Genomic DNA, 13,894 nt, shown 5'->3' on the forward strand with positions numbered 1-13,894 from the left:
ATGCTTGGTATATTTTGCTAATTGAACACAACATACATACATACATACATACGCATATGTATGTATGCATGTGATAAAAAAAAAACAAACATATTAAACGGATGATACAATATTTTCCTCGTTACCGTTTTCTCTCTCACTCTCACTCGATATGCTTGGGATAGGAGGCAGTGTCGCCAGTAGTTTCGTTTTACTGAAGTATGTTGTTGGGTGATTATGGTTGGACGATATGTACGAAGCGAGTTTCATAACGAAGGACTTTTTACCGAACATAACAAAGTACTTTTTACTATTTTCTTATTTTTCATTTTTTCACTGATTCTAATTATCTTCGTTTATTGCTTTGAACGAAACATGCATTCTCGTCCCTAAAACGGGTGGGGAAAGAGGAGCATAAATTGAACGTGAATATATTATGTATGTAAGTAAGTAAGTACGTGGAACTGCTTTCATCTTTGAACGCCATTCTTCCGAAGCAAGCTGCGTGACGCGTGCAACTTTTTACTGGACGTGTATGAAAAGAACGCGAGTCAATGGTTTTTAAGGATTTCAAACTCCGTGCTTGCTTGTTCGTATGCTCATCCGCAGTCCGAGGTGAATCGAAATTTAATCGAAACCATCAAGCTCGTTTCGATCTCTTAATCCCGTCTCGTAGTCCGTTGTTGCTTTTACCAATAATTAACGATAATAAAAAACACTGTCGTACAAGAAGAACAAATAACAAGAATAAAAATAATAATTACGTTGGTAATAATAGCAACGATAGCCGTGGTACCGACTGTAATGGTAGTAGTAATAGCAACCGCAATAATAGTGTAACGATGATGGTGACAGGACACGGTGACAACAGCGGCAGCGGCGGGCGATTAATTTAGGTACTGCGGTGAGACATGTGTTCGTTTTTTTTGTTTTTTGTTTGTTTGTTTGTTCAATAAGCGTTCTACTTTACCCTCTACATTCTCCATCGACGATTCTACAATCGTTACGATTGGTTACACCTCTGTGTGTATGTACGTTATTTTTTTTCAACGTGTTTTTCATGTTTTTTTTTTTGTATTTTAGTTTTTTCGCTACGGTCGAAGAAGTAGTAGCAACAGTCGACGTCTCGTGAACCAACTATTTGTAAAGTTTATAGCGTTTTGTTTGACGCGCGTACACGTAAGTAAGTAAGTACCTACTACACAGGAGGCACACGCATCCACGCAGCCGCGCGAACATATTCACGTATCACACAGGCAGACGGCAGACAACAGCCAGCAGACAGACAGACAGACAGACAGACAGACAGACAGACAGACACACACAAACGCGCGCATATCAGTTTTCCTTACGCGAGCTTTCGCTACCGTCTATCGTTTACGGACAGCATTTTATTGCAAAAAATCAGCGGAACACGGGTCGCGATCGTAACGGCAGAACCGTCGTTTTCTCGTAATTACTTGGCAAAATATACATATACGCACGGACGATATGTATTTCACTTGCAGTCCCGCGTACACCAACGATCGACAATATTCTTGTCGCGATAACGCGCGTTCGCGACAGCGACCCGACGTTACTTCTCTAAAAATAAGCTGTAATATCCTTCTTGCGTGCAATTCCATTTCTGCTTTCTTCCCCATAAAATATAATATATATTTATTTCTCTGTTTCTGCAGCAGCGTACAAACGTGCGAATGTATGTATTCGCGATGCCGCTACTCGATATATATCTATTTATTTATTTATTTATTTATTTATTTATTTATTTATTTATTTATTATATATTATATCCTTGAGGTTTTAGTTCTCGTAGGTATTTCAATTATTTACTTTCTACGCTTATACGAGAGACGCAGGGTGGTTTCACGCGGAGGCCGTGTTTCTGTGTGTGTATGTGTCCTTTTTTAATTCCCCTTGGAATTTTCTCCAAGAATTTTACTACTCGAGTACACTGTTGCATATTGTATCTGGCAGTTTGTATCACCGTTACGACTACTGTTTTATAATTTGACTACAGGTTTGTTGTTCTTGTTGTTGTTGTTGTTGTTGTTGTTGTTTTACGAATTGTTCGAATCCCGGATCCGTTGTCTTCGTACGTTGTGCTCTTCCACTCTCTCGATTGAGCATCCGGTGTCGAAAAATAAGAGCGACACATCGGTGATTGTTGACTGTAACCAACTCGTTAACGATCACGGTTCCCGAGTCGTGTTTCGTCGCTAATTTTAATAAGAAGAAAGAAAAGCGTTCGATTCGATGCGCGACGCGCGTTCTCTGTCGTTGGAGAATCGAACCGATCGCTGTCCAATATTCCTCGCGGAGCGTCGTTTGTTATCAGGGACGAGATGGAAATCGGACGAAAACGAGTTGGGCCGGATCCGAACGGTCTCTATATCGAATTAGGCGTCGTCGAGTGTCGTGTCCGCATCTTTTAGGCTATGGAAAAGTAAGGGAAGGTTAAGATGGGTATTGCGAACGGGTAAGAAAGGAGGAAACTCGGCGCTGCGAGTATCACCGCGAACAGAGACGTAAACGGTAGTAAAAAGGACGGCGTGCGGCTTTCGGCCGAGTTGCAGAGATCACCGGTGCATGAGCAGTAAAACGCCAGAACGTCGTGTGTGCCTGACCTCCTCACACATTCGGCATTGTCCTTTTCGTCCGAGAGGTATCCGCAACCTCTGACAACCCTGATTTTCCCGTACACTGAAAACCGATTAAAATCACACGATTACGGTTACGGTTACGGTTACGGTTACGGTTACGGTTACACATCGAATATCTATCGATTATTTTATTTAGTAATATTTCTTGCAGAGTTTCGCTGTTGCCGCGGTCAAAATTATTAACAAGACATTATTTAGCTTTCTTTTCTTTCTACATATAAGCCACATATAAAATATAAAGTCTTGATCAGCTGTATTTCTTTTAACAGAGAGAATCAGAGAGATTCTCGCATATACATATGTACATATGTAGGTGTTGGTGTTGGGTCGCGAGTGTAAAAGGCAGTGCCATACCTGGGTAATTATTTTTGCTACCTAGAGAGGTTGGAGGTCAGAGGTTTTAGGGTAAGAGGACACCGCAATGCAGTCGATCGTTTACCCTTATTCGACAACAAATACCGATGCACGATGATCAAAAATTTCATTCTTTTCCAAAGTATTTTTTTCCATATGTATAACTTTTTACGTTTAAAATAAATTCCCTGAATAATTATGCACGACTCTCGAAATTTACTCTGATTCTCGATGTACCTTTTTGGCTGATCTTTCGACAGAGAGAAGGTTCCAGATGATTCAGATGCTCCAACCGTGGTTGAAAACTGCAGTTCACGGTTCCTAGACTGTACGGATCGAATGGATCGCCGCACCTTGGATCGTATTCGCTGTTGCATTGGTAGCATATTATTGCTTCACCTGAAAAACGAGTAACAGTTTGTTAGCATATTATCAATTTGTACGTTCGTGGAAAAGCTTGGACGAAAGTAAAAGTTCGAAAAAGGAGTGTATGTATTTACAACGAGCCACAAAATATCGTATCGATTAGGATAAGGTAGGTCAGAACATGGAAGAACCGTTAAATCTATATTGTAAGACGAGGCTGCCTACGTTCTACCACCTTATCGCTACAATTTTATCGAGAAAATTGTTACTTTGCGTGAGTAGCGTGGATAGAAGGCATAGGGAATTAGAATCGGATTCTAGAAAGAGAAACAGTAATCTCAGATTAATTTAATAACGGCAAAGCTAAGTGACGTCTTTTGTATCGCTTATTTGATCTATAAATGCGAATTACTTGTCGTAAACAACCCGGTATATGACAAAATATAATTCATAGGGGAAACATAATCCGATTATCTAATTATTATACTTTCTTTTTTTTTCTGTAGAAATGAAATTATGTGTGCTAATGGATGCAGCTTGTTATTCCCTATAGAAAGAAAAAGAAAATATCAAGGAACATTCGACTCGTTCCAAGACGGAGTTGGTTTCACGCTCGGTGTAGCAAAGTGCCGGTGATTGGCTACGGCCCTGCCGCGTTGTGACGTCACAACGCAACCCCATTCACCCTCCCAACGAGTCCGGTTACAGCACCAGCTGATATCGAGCAGGAAGACCCCGACCAATGCGCGCGATGACCTACTGATACACTCACGAGGAAATAGAACTGTAGGTTGAAATACGCTGGACGAAATTTCTACAAGAACCCTACTTACTGTTCTCGACTGTTGGTTCTCTATCAAATTATCAACAACTTTTCTTCTTACGTCTCTTACGATCGGATAGTATTACAGCGTTTGTTTAGATTCATACGCTTGAATCGAAAATAAATTACCTATTACAGTGGAAGAGAAACGAGAAAGGAAATCTTTACTCCCCTATACATAGTTGCTAACTTTTCAACGACAACCGTGTACGTAACATTTCGTAACAACTTCGGCCTAAGATCGGTCGAAAGAGTTAAAGAGTCGCTGTGACATAAAGGAAGGCTTTGTACCGCTTCATCGACAAAGGTGTGAAAACATTGATCAGGAGTGTGAAGGCTCCCTTGAATGACATTTGAAAGCACGCGAGACGTTCGATCAGCAGTAAATAGGGCAAGCCGGCTGGGGTAGCAGACGGTAGGGGCGAGTCGCGTGAGGAACCAACAAGCGCTGCGTGACATTGCGGATCCTTATGTAATCGACAGAAACTGAAAACGAACGGTTCGACCGAGCTCGGTCTTTCTCCTTTACACATCCGCGGCGATCACGATCGAACGAAAATCATTCTATAGAATCCGAATGAAAAATACACTCGAAGGACTTGTACTTATGTAGGGTACATATGTTTCGCTGTTACTCGACGATCCAAGTTCGTCTAAAGATTTCCATTTTTATCAATTGCTACTTTCTTTAGAACATTTTTACATGTCACGAGAAACGTTTACCGATACTGTTTCCGCACCTTTTTATCGACAAATGATCCATCGATACGTTGACAATTCTAAAGTACCTTTAATCACTAGTACCAGTCTGGCTCTTTTCAAATAATGTTGACCAGTGAATTGACCGAACAATGGAACATTGTCTCGAAATTTAATTTCGAGATTCTGTTTAAAGTTTTACAATGGTTACGTAAAAGAACCAAGGTACGCAAAGGCGCTACGCGGAAAACCGAATTCCTTTGGAAAGAAACTGACGAGTTAAAAGTCAGCTATGTACGTTTGATTGTCTGGCAGATAATATTTCTATAGTGGTCCATTTATTTCTCCATCCAGGTTTGCTTCGTTTAGTTTTCCTTTTTACCTGTACAATGAATGAATAAATAAATAAATAAATAAATAAGTAAAATAAGTAGTTTGAGTAAACGGTGGCAAGATGCTGTGTTTGCGTTGGCGCGACACAGCAACGTGGATTTTATTAAAAATTCGTCGATAAGGCAAGGTTAACGCGAGAAACGTCCCCTTGGTCACGGTACCACGCGGTGTACGGAGAATAGAATTCGGTGAAGGAGAGTATGAGAGAATGCAACGGGAGAGAGGGGAGAAAGTGGGTCGCTCGATAACCCTCTCGCGGAAACCAGGTTCTATGAACCAAAAATTCTAAATTTCAACAAACTGCAGCGACCGATAAAAATCATTCTTGTATTAAATTGCCCGCCATTCTGCCAAACCCCCTCCTCGATCTTTTCTTTTTCAATTTCCATCAACGCAATTCCGTTCTATCGTTTATTACTCGGCCTGTTTCTCTCTGGTCCACCCTCCAACTGTGCCCTTTACAAACTTTGTCGCTTTTTAATTTATCCTTTCATCCATTATTTCTGCGAATAAATAAATGTCCAATCGCAAGTTATACATATGTATACCAAAGTTTCCTTCCATCTCTTTGGTCAACATTTTCTACCGCCACTGTTACCACGTTTTATAAACTCGACTTGTACTCGATTTTAGTAACTTCGTGTAAGTACTAGATCGAACGTACTTACATACCTGCCGTTTCATATAATTTTACCATTCCGTGCGACAGAATCACAGCTTCTGATTTCCGTTGACCTGTTTCCTTTCCACGCGATTTACCTTTTATAATTAGATTCAATTTAGAAATTGAGTACACTTGGTTCCAGGCAAACGCCGGGAAGTACCACAAGTGCTCCTACCATCGTACGAGTTCCCTGACGAGCATTCGGAACACCGTAATCCTCTACAGGGCAAATCCAACCAGCACCGTCTTCCTTCAAACTAATTCTTTCTCTCTGTTCGCGATAATTTCCATTTTCTTCCCTCGAGACACGATCAAGTCCAATTTTCGAGCTTTCATGTCGTTTCTGTGCAATTAGGGGGGAATAGCGCGCGAAAACGAGACGGTAGACGATGCCCATGTTTTGAGATCAGCGGCTGCGAACAACGAAACCTCTATCGTGGTCTTTATGTAACCCAAAATCAATATTGCCACCCTTTTGGTATCTTTTTCTATTGTTCGCGCAACTTTCGTCTCGTGAACGGGACACAAACGATTTTTAACGCGCGTAATAAAGTGTAAAATGATGATGGCGCGTCGAGACTTTTTCGTTACCTGTACAGATACGGGGTTAGTTTTCTCATCGGTACCGCATTGCGCTCCAACTTGCGCGTCATTTTATTTCATGTAGATAACGGCCGTTTTTCCTTCCCCCGAGTAGAAGATAAACATCGATCGACGACATAATCGTTTTTGCTCGCAACGACTTTTCGACTGTTTGTTTCGCAAACAACTTAAAAGCACGGATGAGACATGTTCGAAAGAAGACGTTAGATATTTTACGTTTTAATTATGTCGACCGATGCCAGCGAAAGATTGGAAAGTCGCGATGCGAACTAACAAAGAGAACATTCCGATACATCGATCGGTAATTCAGAATGCAGATTGGAAAATAGGTCGCTAAAGCAGGATCCGATTTTGTTTGGCCCGCAGTTACATAATGCAGATTCGCCAAGATAAGAAATTTCGTGTATTGCCACGAGTTAGACGCAATTAGAAACGAAAAGAAAGAAAGAAAGGCGCGAAAGGTTTCACTCACCGTGGTGGACGGACGAAAGCAGGACCACGAGGACGAGGGCGACGATCGGCGTGAGACGATTTGCAATCATGGTCACAATCACCGGACCATGTGCTTCAGCCAATCGCGTTGCAGTCAGTCACTTCGGACGTGTTGCCTCCACCCTCGCTGCATGGAAAGTTGGCACGCAATCGGTGGATCCGATCGGTTGGTTAGCTTTCGTGTTGCAAATCCACAACGAGAATTTAACAGCGACCAAAGAGAATAGTTGAACGAAGAATGGGGAAAATTCGTTGGATGGCAGTGCTTGATGTACAAGCAAAGTGCTCTTCCCTGTTTTCCACGTCCGAAATGACTGAACGAACGCAACGGACCTTCTTCTTTCTCGCGTGATGCACCGTGCGTGATCGCGGACGCGTCGCGTCTGACGAGAATCCGATGGGTTTCCCTCGGCTATGCGGCAGATCTGCCCCCTCTGGTTTTTCCATGCGCTTTACGACTACCCGCCGTTCACCACCGTACCCCGCTGCCCGTACACAGCCAGCTTTCGTTACCCCACGTATCCTCGCTATTCTTTCACTATTCTTTCTCGAAAATATTCCGATTAACGGAAATTACGAAACAAACAATCATTTCGTTTTTATCGAAAATTAACATTCGAACAATCTATGAAATTTTCCGATTCAACGTTCAAATTTCTCTTTAGATATTTACAATTTTTTCTCCCTTCGTTTAAACATATCGAGACAGAATACTGCGAGTGAATTTTTTCATTGCAATTTCAATTACTGTTTTCTGTATGCCCGGTACCGCTTTACTACCATATTCTGGTTCATTTCGATACATGATAAAGTTCAAAATTATGTAACAGCTTCAACGATTGTCGATATCAGTGATTGTAATTTTCTGCGCAGTTTCGTGTACCAGCATTCTAGACGTATTTCCATTTAAGATGTTCAACAAATAAACTCAACATACTTTTAGATTACAAACTGTGGTTCGCCAAGTAGTAATGACCGATTATAGCCAGACAGCTTGCAATAGCCAGAGTTCGATGTATGTAGGTACATACCTACTTAGGTGTAGTCGGATATACTATACGAAATATATGTATGCGAAGAAGACATATTAAGACATACAATCTCTTTGTTATAAATAATAGTTGTTTATTTATCGCATACTGTGTCCAACATATTGTGTTGTGGGCTCGAGATTTCCGGTCTCGCCCACACTGCACATTTTACCGCAATATTGAAATAAGAATCGCTTCCAGTAATCGTTTAGAACTTGCTAATTGTGTGAACAAATCTGAGGAAAGGTACAGGAAAATGTAAATAAAAAGCATGGAAAATATGTATCGAGGACGCGCCCGGCCATGCTGCGCTGCGCGCGCATGACTTATGCGGCGAGTTTACACAAGCTGCATGCTTATGCTCCATGTGAGCTTGCAGGCAGTGTGGACGAGCCCGCGAATCTCGACCCTACGATATAGATACTTGCAGCGTCATCTGTCACTGCTTTTTTATACTATGTATTTCAGAGCTTCGTCGATAATGAGCTTGAATATATACTACATGTACATATGAAATAAATATTAAAAATATTAAAAACAATAGTATTTCACGAAACGGTAAACAATTGATACAAGTTAAATCAAAATTATACGTATCTGTGTGAACTTGGTCCATTTATAAAACCGTACAAAATAGGTAAATTTTTACAACAGAACATTCTTGTTCCGTAATAAAAATTTATTCAATAAGCGTACAGAGCTTTTCTTTACAGCGATTTTATTGTAAATACACTATATATAAAATAAAATAAAGATAAAAATGTACAGCGCGATTACAGAATTACTTGCCGACTATTAATCCCTAAGTTTCTATACAAGAAGTCAACGTGGATATTATGAAATGATAGTTGAGTTTTATTTTTTTTTTCTTTTTTCTTTCTTTTAATTTCTTCAATTTCACTAAAGAAAAGGAATGTCTGACGATGCTAACGAATATACGAACAGATAACACGTCTATATGATTTCGTAAAACTATTTGCCAACGAGATATACAATATCTAATACGATATTTTTCTCTTTTCGGCGTTCATAGTTGATTTTACTAAAAAAATTTGTGTAGGACTGACACAGTACTTAAACAGGCACGTTCAGTATAAGTACTAATCCTATTCCAGTCTCCTATAATAAATGATACTTAAAGTTTATTAAAAAGTATATCTCATTCAAAACAATTTATATTTATTTACGAATGTATTATATATATTTTTTCGCTTTTTACGAAATAGAACTACAAAACGTTGTTTAAGGCCAATTATTTGATCAGGAACTAGTATGCCAAATTACAAAACAATACAGCTTCAGCACGAAACCGATAACTGTTATATACAGCATGATTCTTATAAAAAAAAGCTGACTCCGTCATTTCCGAACATTGAGGAGATATTAAAAACACTGTTGGCAAAAGATACATTCGAATCGGAGGAGACCGTCGTATAGTAGAAACAGATTTTTTTTTTTAGATAGAACAGTCAATGATGTACACAGTCAATGACGACACCCCCCTCTCGTACGAACATTTTTTACATCAACAAACTTTGTTAATGTTCTCAAACTTCGGAAATAATCGTATAGGTTATTCTATAAGATGACCATAAATATTTTGTATATGAACAAAAATTACCACATCAACGAGGCATAGTTTATGGTATAAGGACCGTTTGGCATATTAGAGCTAGTAGTAACTCTTATGATTCAATTCTCGTGCTCGTCAAGGTGATCTGTTTTAATATGATGCGTGAACGTGTACTGAGTCGTGAATCGTTTTTTACAATATGGACATTGATACGGCATCAATGGATGCGCAGATCTCAAGTGTGCGACTGCTAATTCTCGTAAAACAAATGGAGACTGACATACCCCGCAGCGATATCTAAAAAAAATAACTAATATTAATATCTGTAACGATAAGACCACAACCATCTTAAACTACATATTTTCCAACTCCATACCAGTAGATAATTAATCGTTTGAGCACGAGACCTTTTCGACGTAAAATTATAGTTGCTTGACACTCGCTTCGTTGCGCTACGTCTTTTTCTCTACAAAATTTTCTACAGAATCAATTAAAATCTTACCCGCCAGTTGTCCTAATGAGGGTTCGTTTGACAGGAGCCGGTGTACTTTCTTCACTTATCTCCACTTTTGGTTCGATAGGCATTGCATATTCAACAGATGTTTGAGGACTTAATTTTGGCATAGCTTCTTCTTCCACCTCCGCTTGTATTTCATGCTTTCGAACCTATGCAAACAAAATAGAAAAACGGTATTAAATGTACAGGGTAATTAAATCTAGGGAAATCTCGTAAAACTTACCGTCGTATGCGAACCTTCCATGTGTACTCTCATATGAGAATTCTTTGATTGAAAACTACCGAAGGATGCATTGCACTTGGAGCATTTGTACCTTTTACCGGTATTCAACGGTCCAGTTTTTTCCAAGGACTTTGAAGGAACACCCTTTTTACCAAACAGCGTGTCTGCCGTGCATTGATGCGTCAACATTGACACTTCTTTGAAAAATATTTTATTACACTTTGAACAGTGATATGTTTTATCAACAATGTGTGTCTTCTGATGTATTTTGTATGTATTCTTGTCGGTGAATGATTTATTGCATACACTGCATATGTACATTGGCACAGACTCGTTACGTTTATGAGACATCTGTCAAGTGAAATATATTAAAAATCATATAAAAAAAAAAAGAAAAAAAATATATATATGAATAATCGACGCATACCTCGTGTCTAAATAATTGCCATTTCTCCTTGAAAGATTTTTTACATATGTGGCAAGTAAAATTCTTGCAAGTGTAGTTGTCTGAATGCGTTTGCAAATGTGTTAACATTGTAGTGTGATCGCTAAACCATTGCAAACATATTCCACATCTTGCCACGTTCTTAAATGCACTGGTATTTAGAGATGCATTGTTTTTTGCAGATGGTTCATCGTGATTGGGAGTATCTGTCCTTTCCATCATCTACAAATCACAATGTTCAAGTATATTTTTATGTGAAAAACGATGTGTCAATTGCGTTTTAAATAGATAGAACCGAACCTCCGAATATGTTCTGGTTCTTGTACGAGTTCTAGCGACCCTCGCTTCTCTGGCTTCTCTTTCAGCATTTAATGCTTCTTCTTGTTCGACGCTAGCCGTAACAGGAGACATTGTAGGCTGTTGGCTATGTTCGCTCATTCTGTGTGCTGCTAAACGTATAAAAAGTCCAAAAGATCGTCCGCATATATCACATTTATGTCTCTTAGGTTCATGGGTACGCATATGATTTGACAATGCACTTTGCTGAGTACAGACCTGCATACAAAACAGAAAAAATATAATCTATGCTTAATACATTAGTAAAAAATATACGCGTTTCCTACCTTTCCGCAAGTAGGGCACGTAAGCGATTTGCTAGCTTCTACAAAATGTTCTCTCTTCACTTCCTTCGAAGGTTCCTCGGTTTTCAGAATTGTCACTACTTGTTGTTCTACCGCCGATTGTGCTGTTTTCGTCAACGTGTGGTTACTAACTTCGTGCAATTGTGTATGATTCTGATAAGCTTCTACGCTTGGGAAAAATCTAGAAAGAAAATTTCATACGATCGTACGTAACAACGAAAATTCAAACTACAGCAATATAGCCATAGATGGACGAAAAATAAAATACAACCTATTGCATAACGAGCACCATGTATTGGTCCCGATTTCGATTGCTTGACCTAAATGATCGCGTAGCCTGTGTTGCTTTAACATTTCCCAGCTAACAAATTGTCTATCGCATTGATCACAATCTTTATCGCTTCTATAAAAATCTACTGTCACTTTCAAATGACTGGTAGCTTCGTGTTTAGCTAAATCTTCTACCAACTCGAAACACATAGAACATTTTCTACACGTGTATTTTCTTGGACAATGTAATTGCATATGCTTCACTAAACTCTCTTTCGTTCTGTAATAAATACAAAATTAGTAGAAATGATCGTTTGCGTAATTAGCGAGTAATTATTTACATTAATAGCAACTTACTTGTAGTAACTATTGCAAGGAGCACACCACCATTTAGAAGATAGCTTTTCCTTTGAATTTAAATCATTTCTATCATTGATTGTTACTCTACCCATTAGTACCTGTTCTAATATACTTGTTCGCTTTTCTTCCCTCTTTACCTCTACTTCTTGTTGCGAATCGTTATTCTCTTCTTTCAACGAATTCGTAGTATCTTCCACTATCGCGTCCGTCTTGTACAGCTTGCCTTTGTCATTGTAAATATTAACATCGGTTTCTAATATCGATTCTGTATTCATTTCCTTGATCTCCACTTCGCAAGGTACTTCGGGTAAAGATTCGATACAAGCATTTGGATGTTCCTGACTAATATCTGTTGGCGCAGATGGACAATCGACTGGCAGCGAGGCTGGCAAAGGTACTAAAGGTGGCGGTGCTCTTGCTTTCTCCCTCCACAATTGCGCCTGAAAATTGGAAAATCGTTGTTCAGGCATAGAATTATATCTTCCGACTCAGTCGAATGAAACTGAAACAAAGGTTCTACAGTATGCGTGAAAATATTAATTTAAATATATATTAATTAAAAGATACCTGACAAGGATCGGGCGAGTTTTTCATTGCGTCTAAATAAATTTGAACAGACTCGATATTCTTATACGATAATAACTTTAAGTGCATGCTTTTATAAACACTCAGACAATATTCTCTAAACTCATAAACGTCGTCCAGCCTCGCGGCACAGAACTGACATATTTGCTTTGGCAGTGGATCGGTTTTATATACTAAGACGGGTAGACAGGCACGTAACTTTTGCGCCACTTTACGCTGCACTCCCTCATTACCGAAAATTGACAGCATTTCATTTTTTTCCTCCGAGCATAATCTGCAAGCGTTCTCCCACTTGTTGGGCACAGCCATTGTAAACAAATACCAAACTGTTACTCCTTACGAGTTTTTAGTAGCTCGCGAGAAGAAGGATCAGCGATACCAGTTTATTACCCGCAGTCACGTTTATGCCAGAGACTTGGATCGCGATACACGATCAGTCTCGAATTAGGTTAGTTGGCAGTTCGCGACAAACATCGGTCTCAATCTTATAATTGGGAATAAACGACGCGTGCATCTTCCTCGCGGCCACGTTACACGTGCCTTTGACCAAACTTCAGCGGGAAATTTTCGATCTGTGTACACGGAATTTTTCTTTTATCATTCTACTTTCACCTTACGCTGTTTCGATCGTTTGGAACTAGCCTTTCAAGTGTAACGATTCAAGAGAACCGGTTCCCACACGTAACCGCTTATGTGCATGGATATTGCTTAATACCGTTGCCAATCACATATGCACCATCCAACTGTCTTCTTCGGTCCTATGGCTCGCATTTTTCTTTCCCTCTGATTCAGTCTTATGCGATCGCGGTGTTTTGATAACTAGAATAGTGCTCGAAAAACCATCCCCTTCGATGCTTCACGCATTATCGTTGCCGCGTATGATTCAGTAGAGTCCTTGAGTAATTTCTTTTTATCTGTGTACACTGTGGCGAACACGACGCATCGTCGATGTTTGGACACCGTGACGAAATGTAATTTAAAAAAAGAATAAAATTTGTAAACTGTTGATTTTACGAAGATATTCAATATTAATGGCGTAGCCAGGATCATTGATCGTCGACCACGAAACGCAATCAATTAACGAGAAACGCGGTCGATTTGAATTCACCAGTCGTTGCTCGATCTTCTTTATCATACTTGAATTCGTAGTTGGTTTATTATAAGGTACCATTCGTCGATCCCTCCTGAAAACAATCAATAAAAAAAATTATGC

At 39.5% G+C, this 13,894-nt stretch overlaps 2 protein-coding genes across 4 annotated transcripts; both read right to left on the reverse strand.

Annotated features, from left to right (window-relative positions):
* Window positions 1–2,000: 2,000 nt before the first annotated feature.
* Window positions 2,001–7,429, reverse strand: LOC122395529. Its single transcript, XM_043393169.1, has 3 exons — window positions 7,017–7,429; window positions 3,234–3,395; window positions 2,001–2,682 (listed from the first exon to the last, which is right to left on the reverse strand). Exons 1-3 carry the CDS (start codon window positions 7,084–7,086, stop codon window positions 2,411–2,413), a joined length of 504 nt encoding a protein of 167 aa, XP_043249104.1. The 5' UTR covers window positions 7,087–7,429; the 3' UTR covers window positions 2,001–2,410.
* Window positions 7,430–8,900: 1,471 nt separating this feature from the next.
* On the reverse strand, window positions 8,901–13,497 carry LOC122395721 (zinc finger protein 2 homolog). 3 transcript variants are annotated; one of them, XM_043393537.1, is made up of 10 exons: window positions 12,664–13,497; window positions 12,094–12,536; window positions 11,738–12,016; window positions 11,449–11,647; window positions 11,126–11,380; window positions 10,808–11,047; window positions 10,381–10,731; window positions 10,143–10,306; window positions 9,925–9,937; window positions 8,901–9,186 (listed from the first exon to the last, which is right to left on the reverse strand). In XM_043393537.1, the coding sequence occupies exons 1-10, from the start codon at window positions 12,988–12,990 to the stop codon at window positions 9,142–9,144; spliced, it is 2,316 nt and encodes a 771-aa protein (XP_043249472.1). In that variant the 5' UTR covers window positions 12,991–13,497; the 3' UTR covers window positions 8,901–9,141. The 3 variants fall into 3 exon arrangements, with proteins under 3 accessions (XP_043249472.1, XP_043249471.1, XP_043249473.1); XM_043393536.1 differs by having other exon boundaries at window positions 8,901–9,937; XM_043393538.1 differs by having other exon boundaries at window positions 8,901–9,937; window positions 12,094–12,598; window positions 12,664–12,715.
* Window positions 13,498–13,894: the final 397 nt, after the last annotated feature.

The sequence above is a fragment of the Colletes gigas genome, unplaced genomic scaffold (assembly GCF_013123115.1).
Source record: "Colletes gigas isolate AHSC1104 unplaced genomic scaffold, ASM1312311v1 Colletes_gigas_Sc00006, whole genome shotgun sequence".
Classification (NCBI taxonomy): Eukaryota; Metazoa; Arthropoda; class Insecta; order Hymenoptera; family Colletidae; genus Colletes; species Colletes gigas.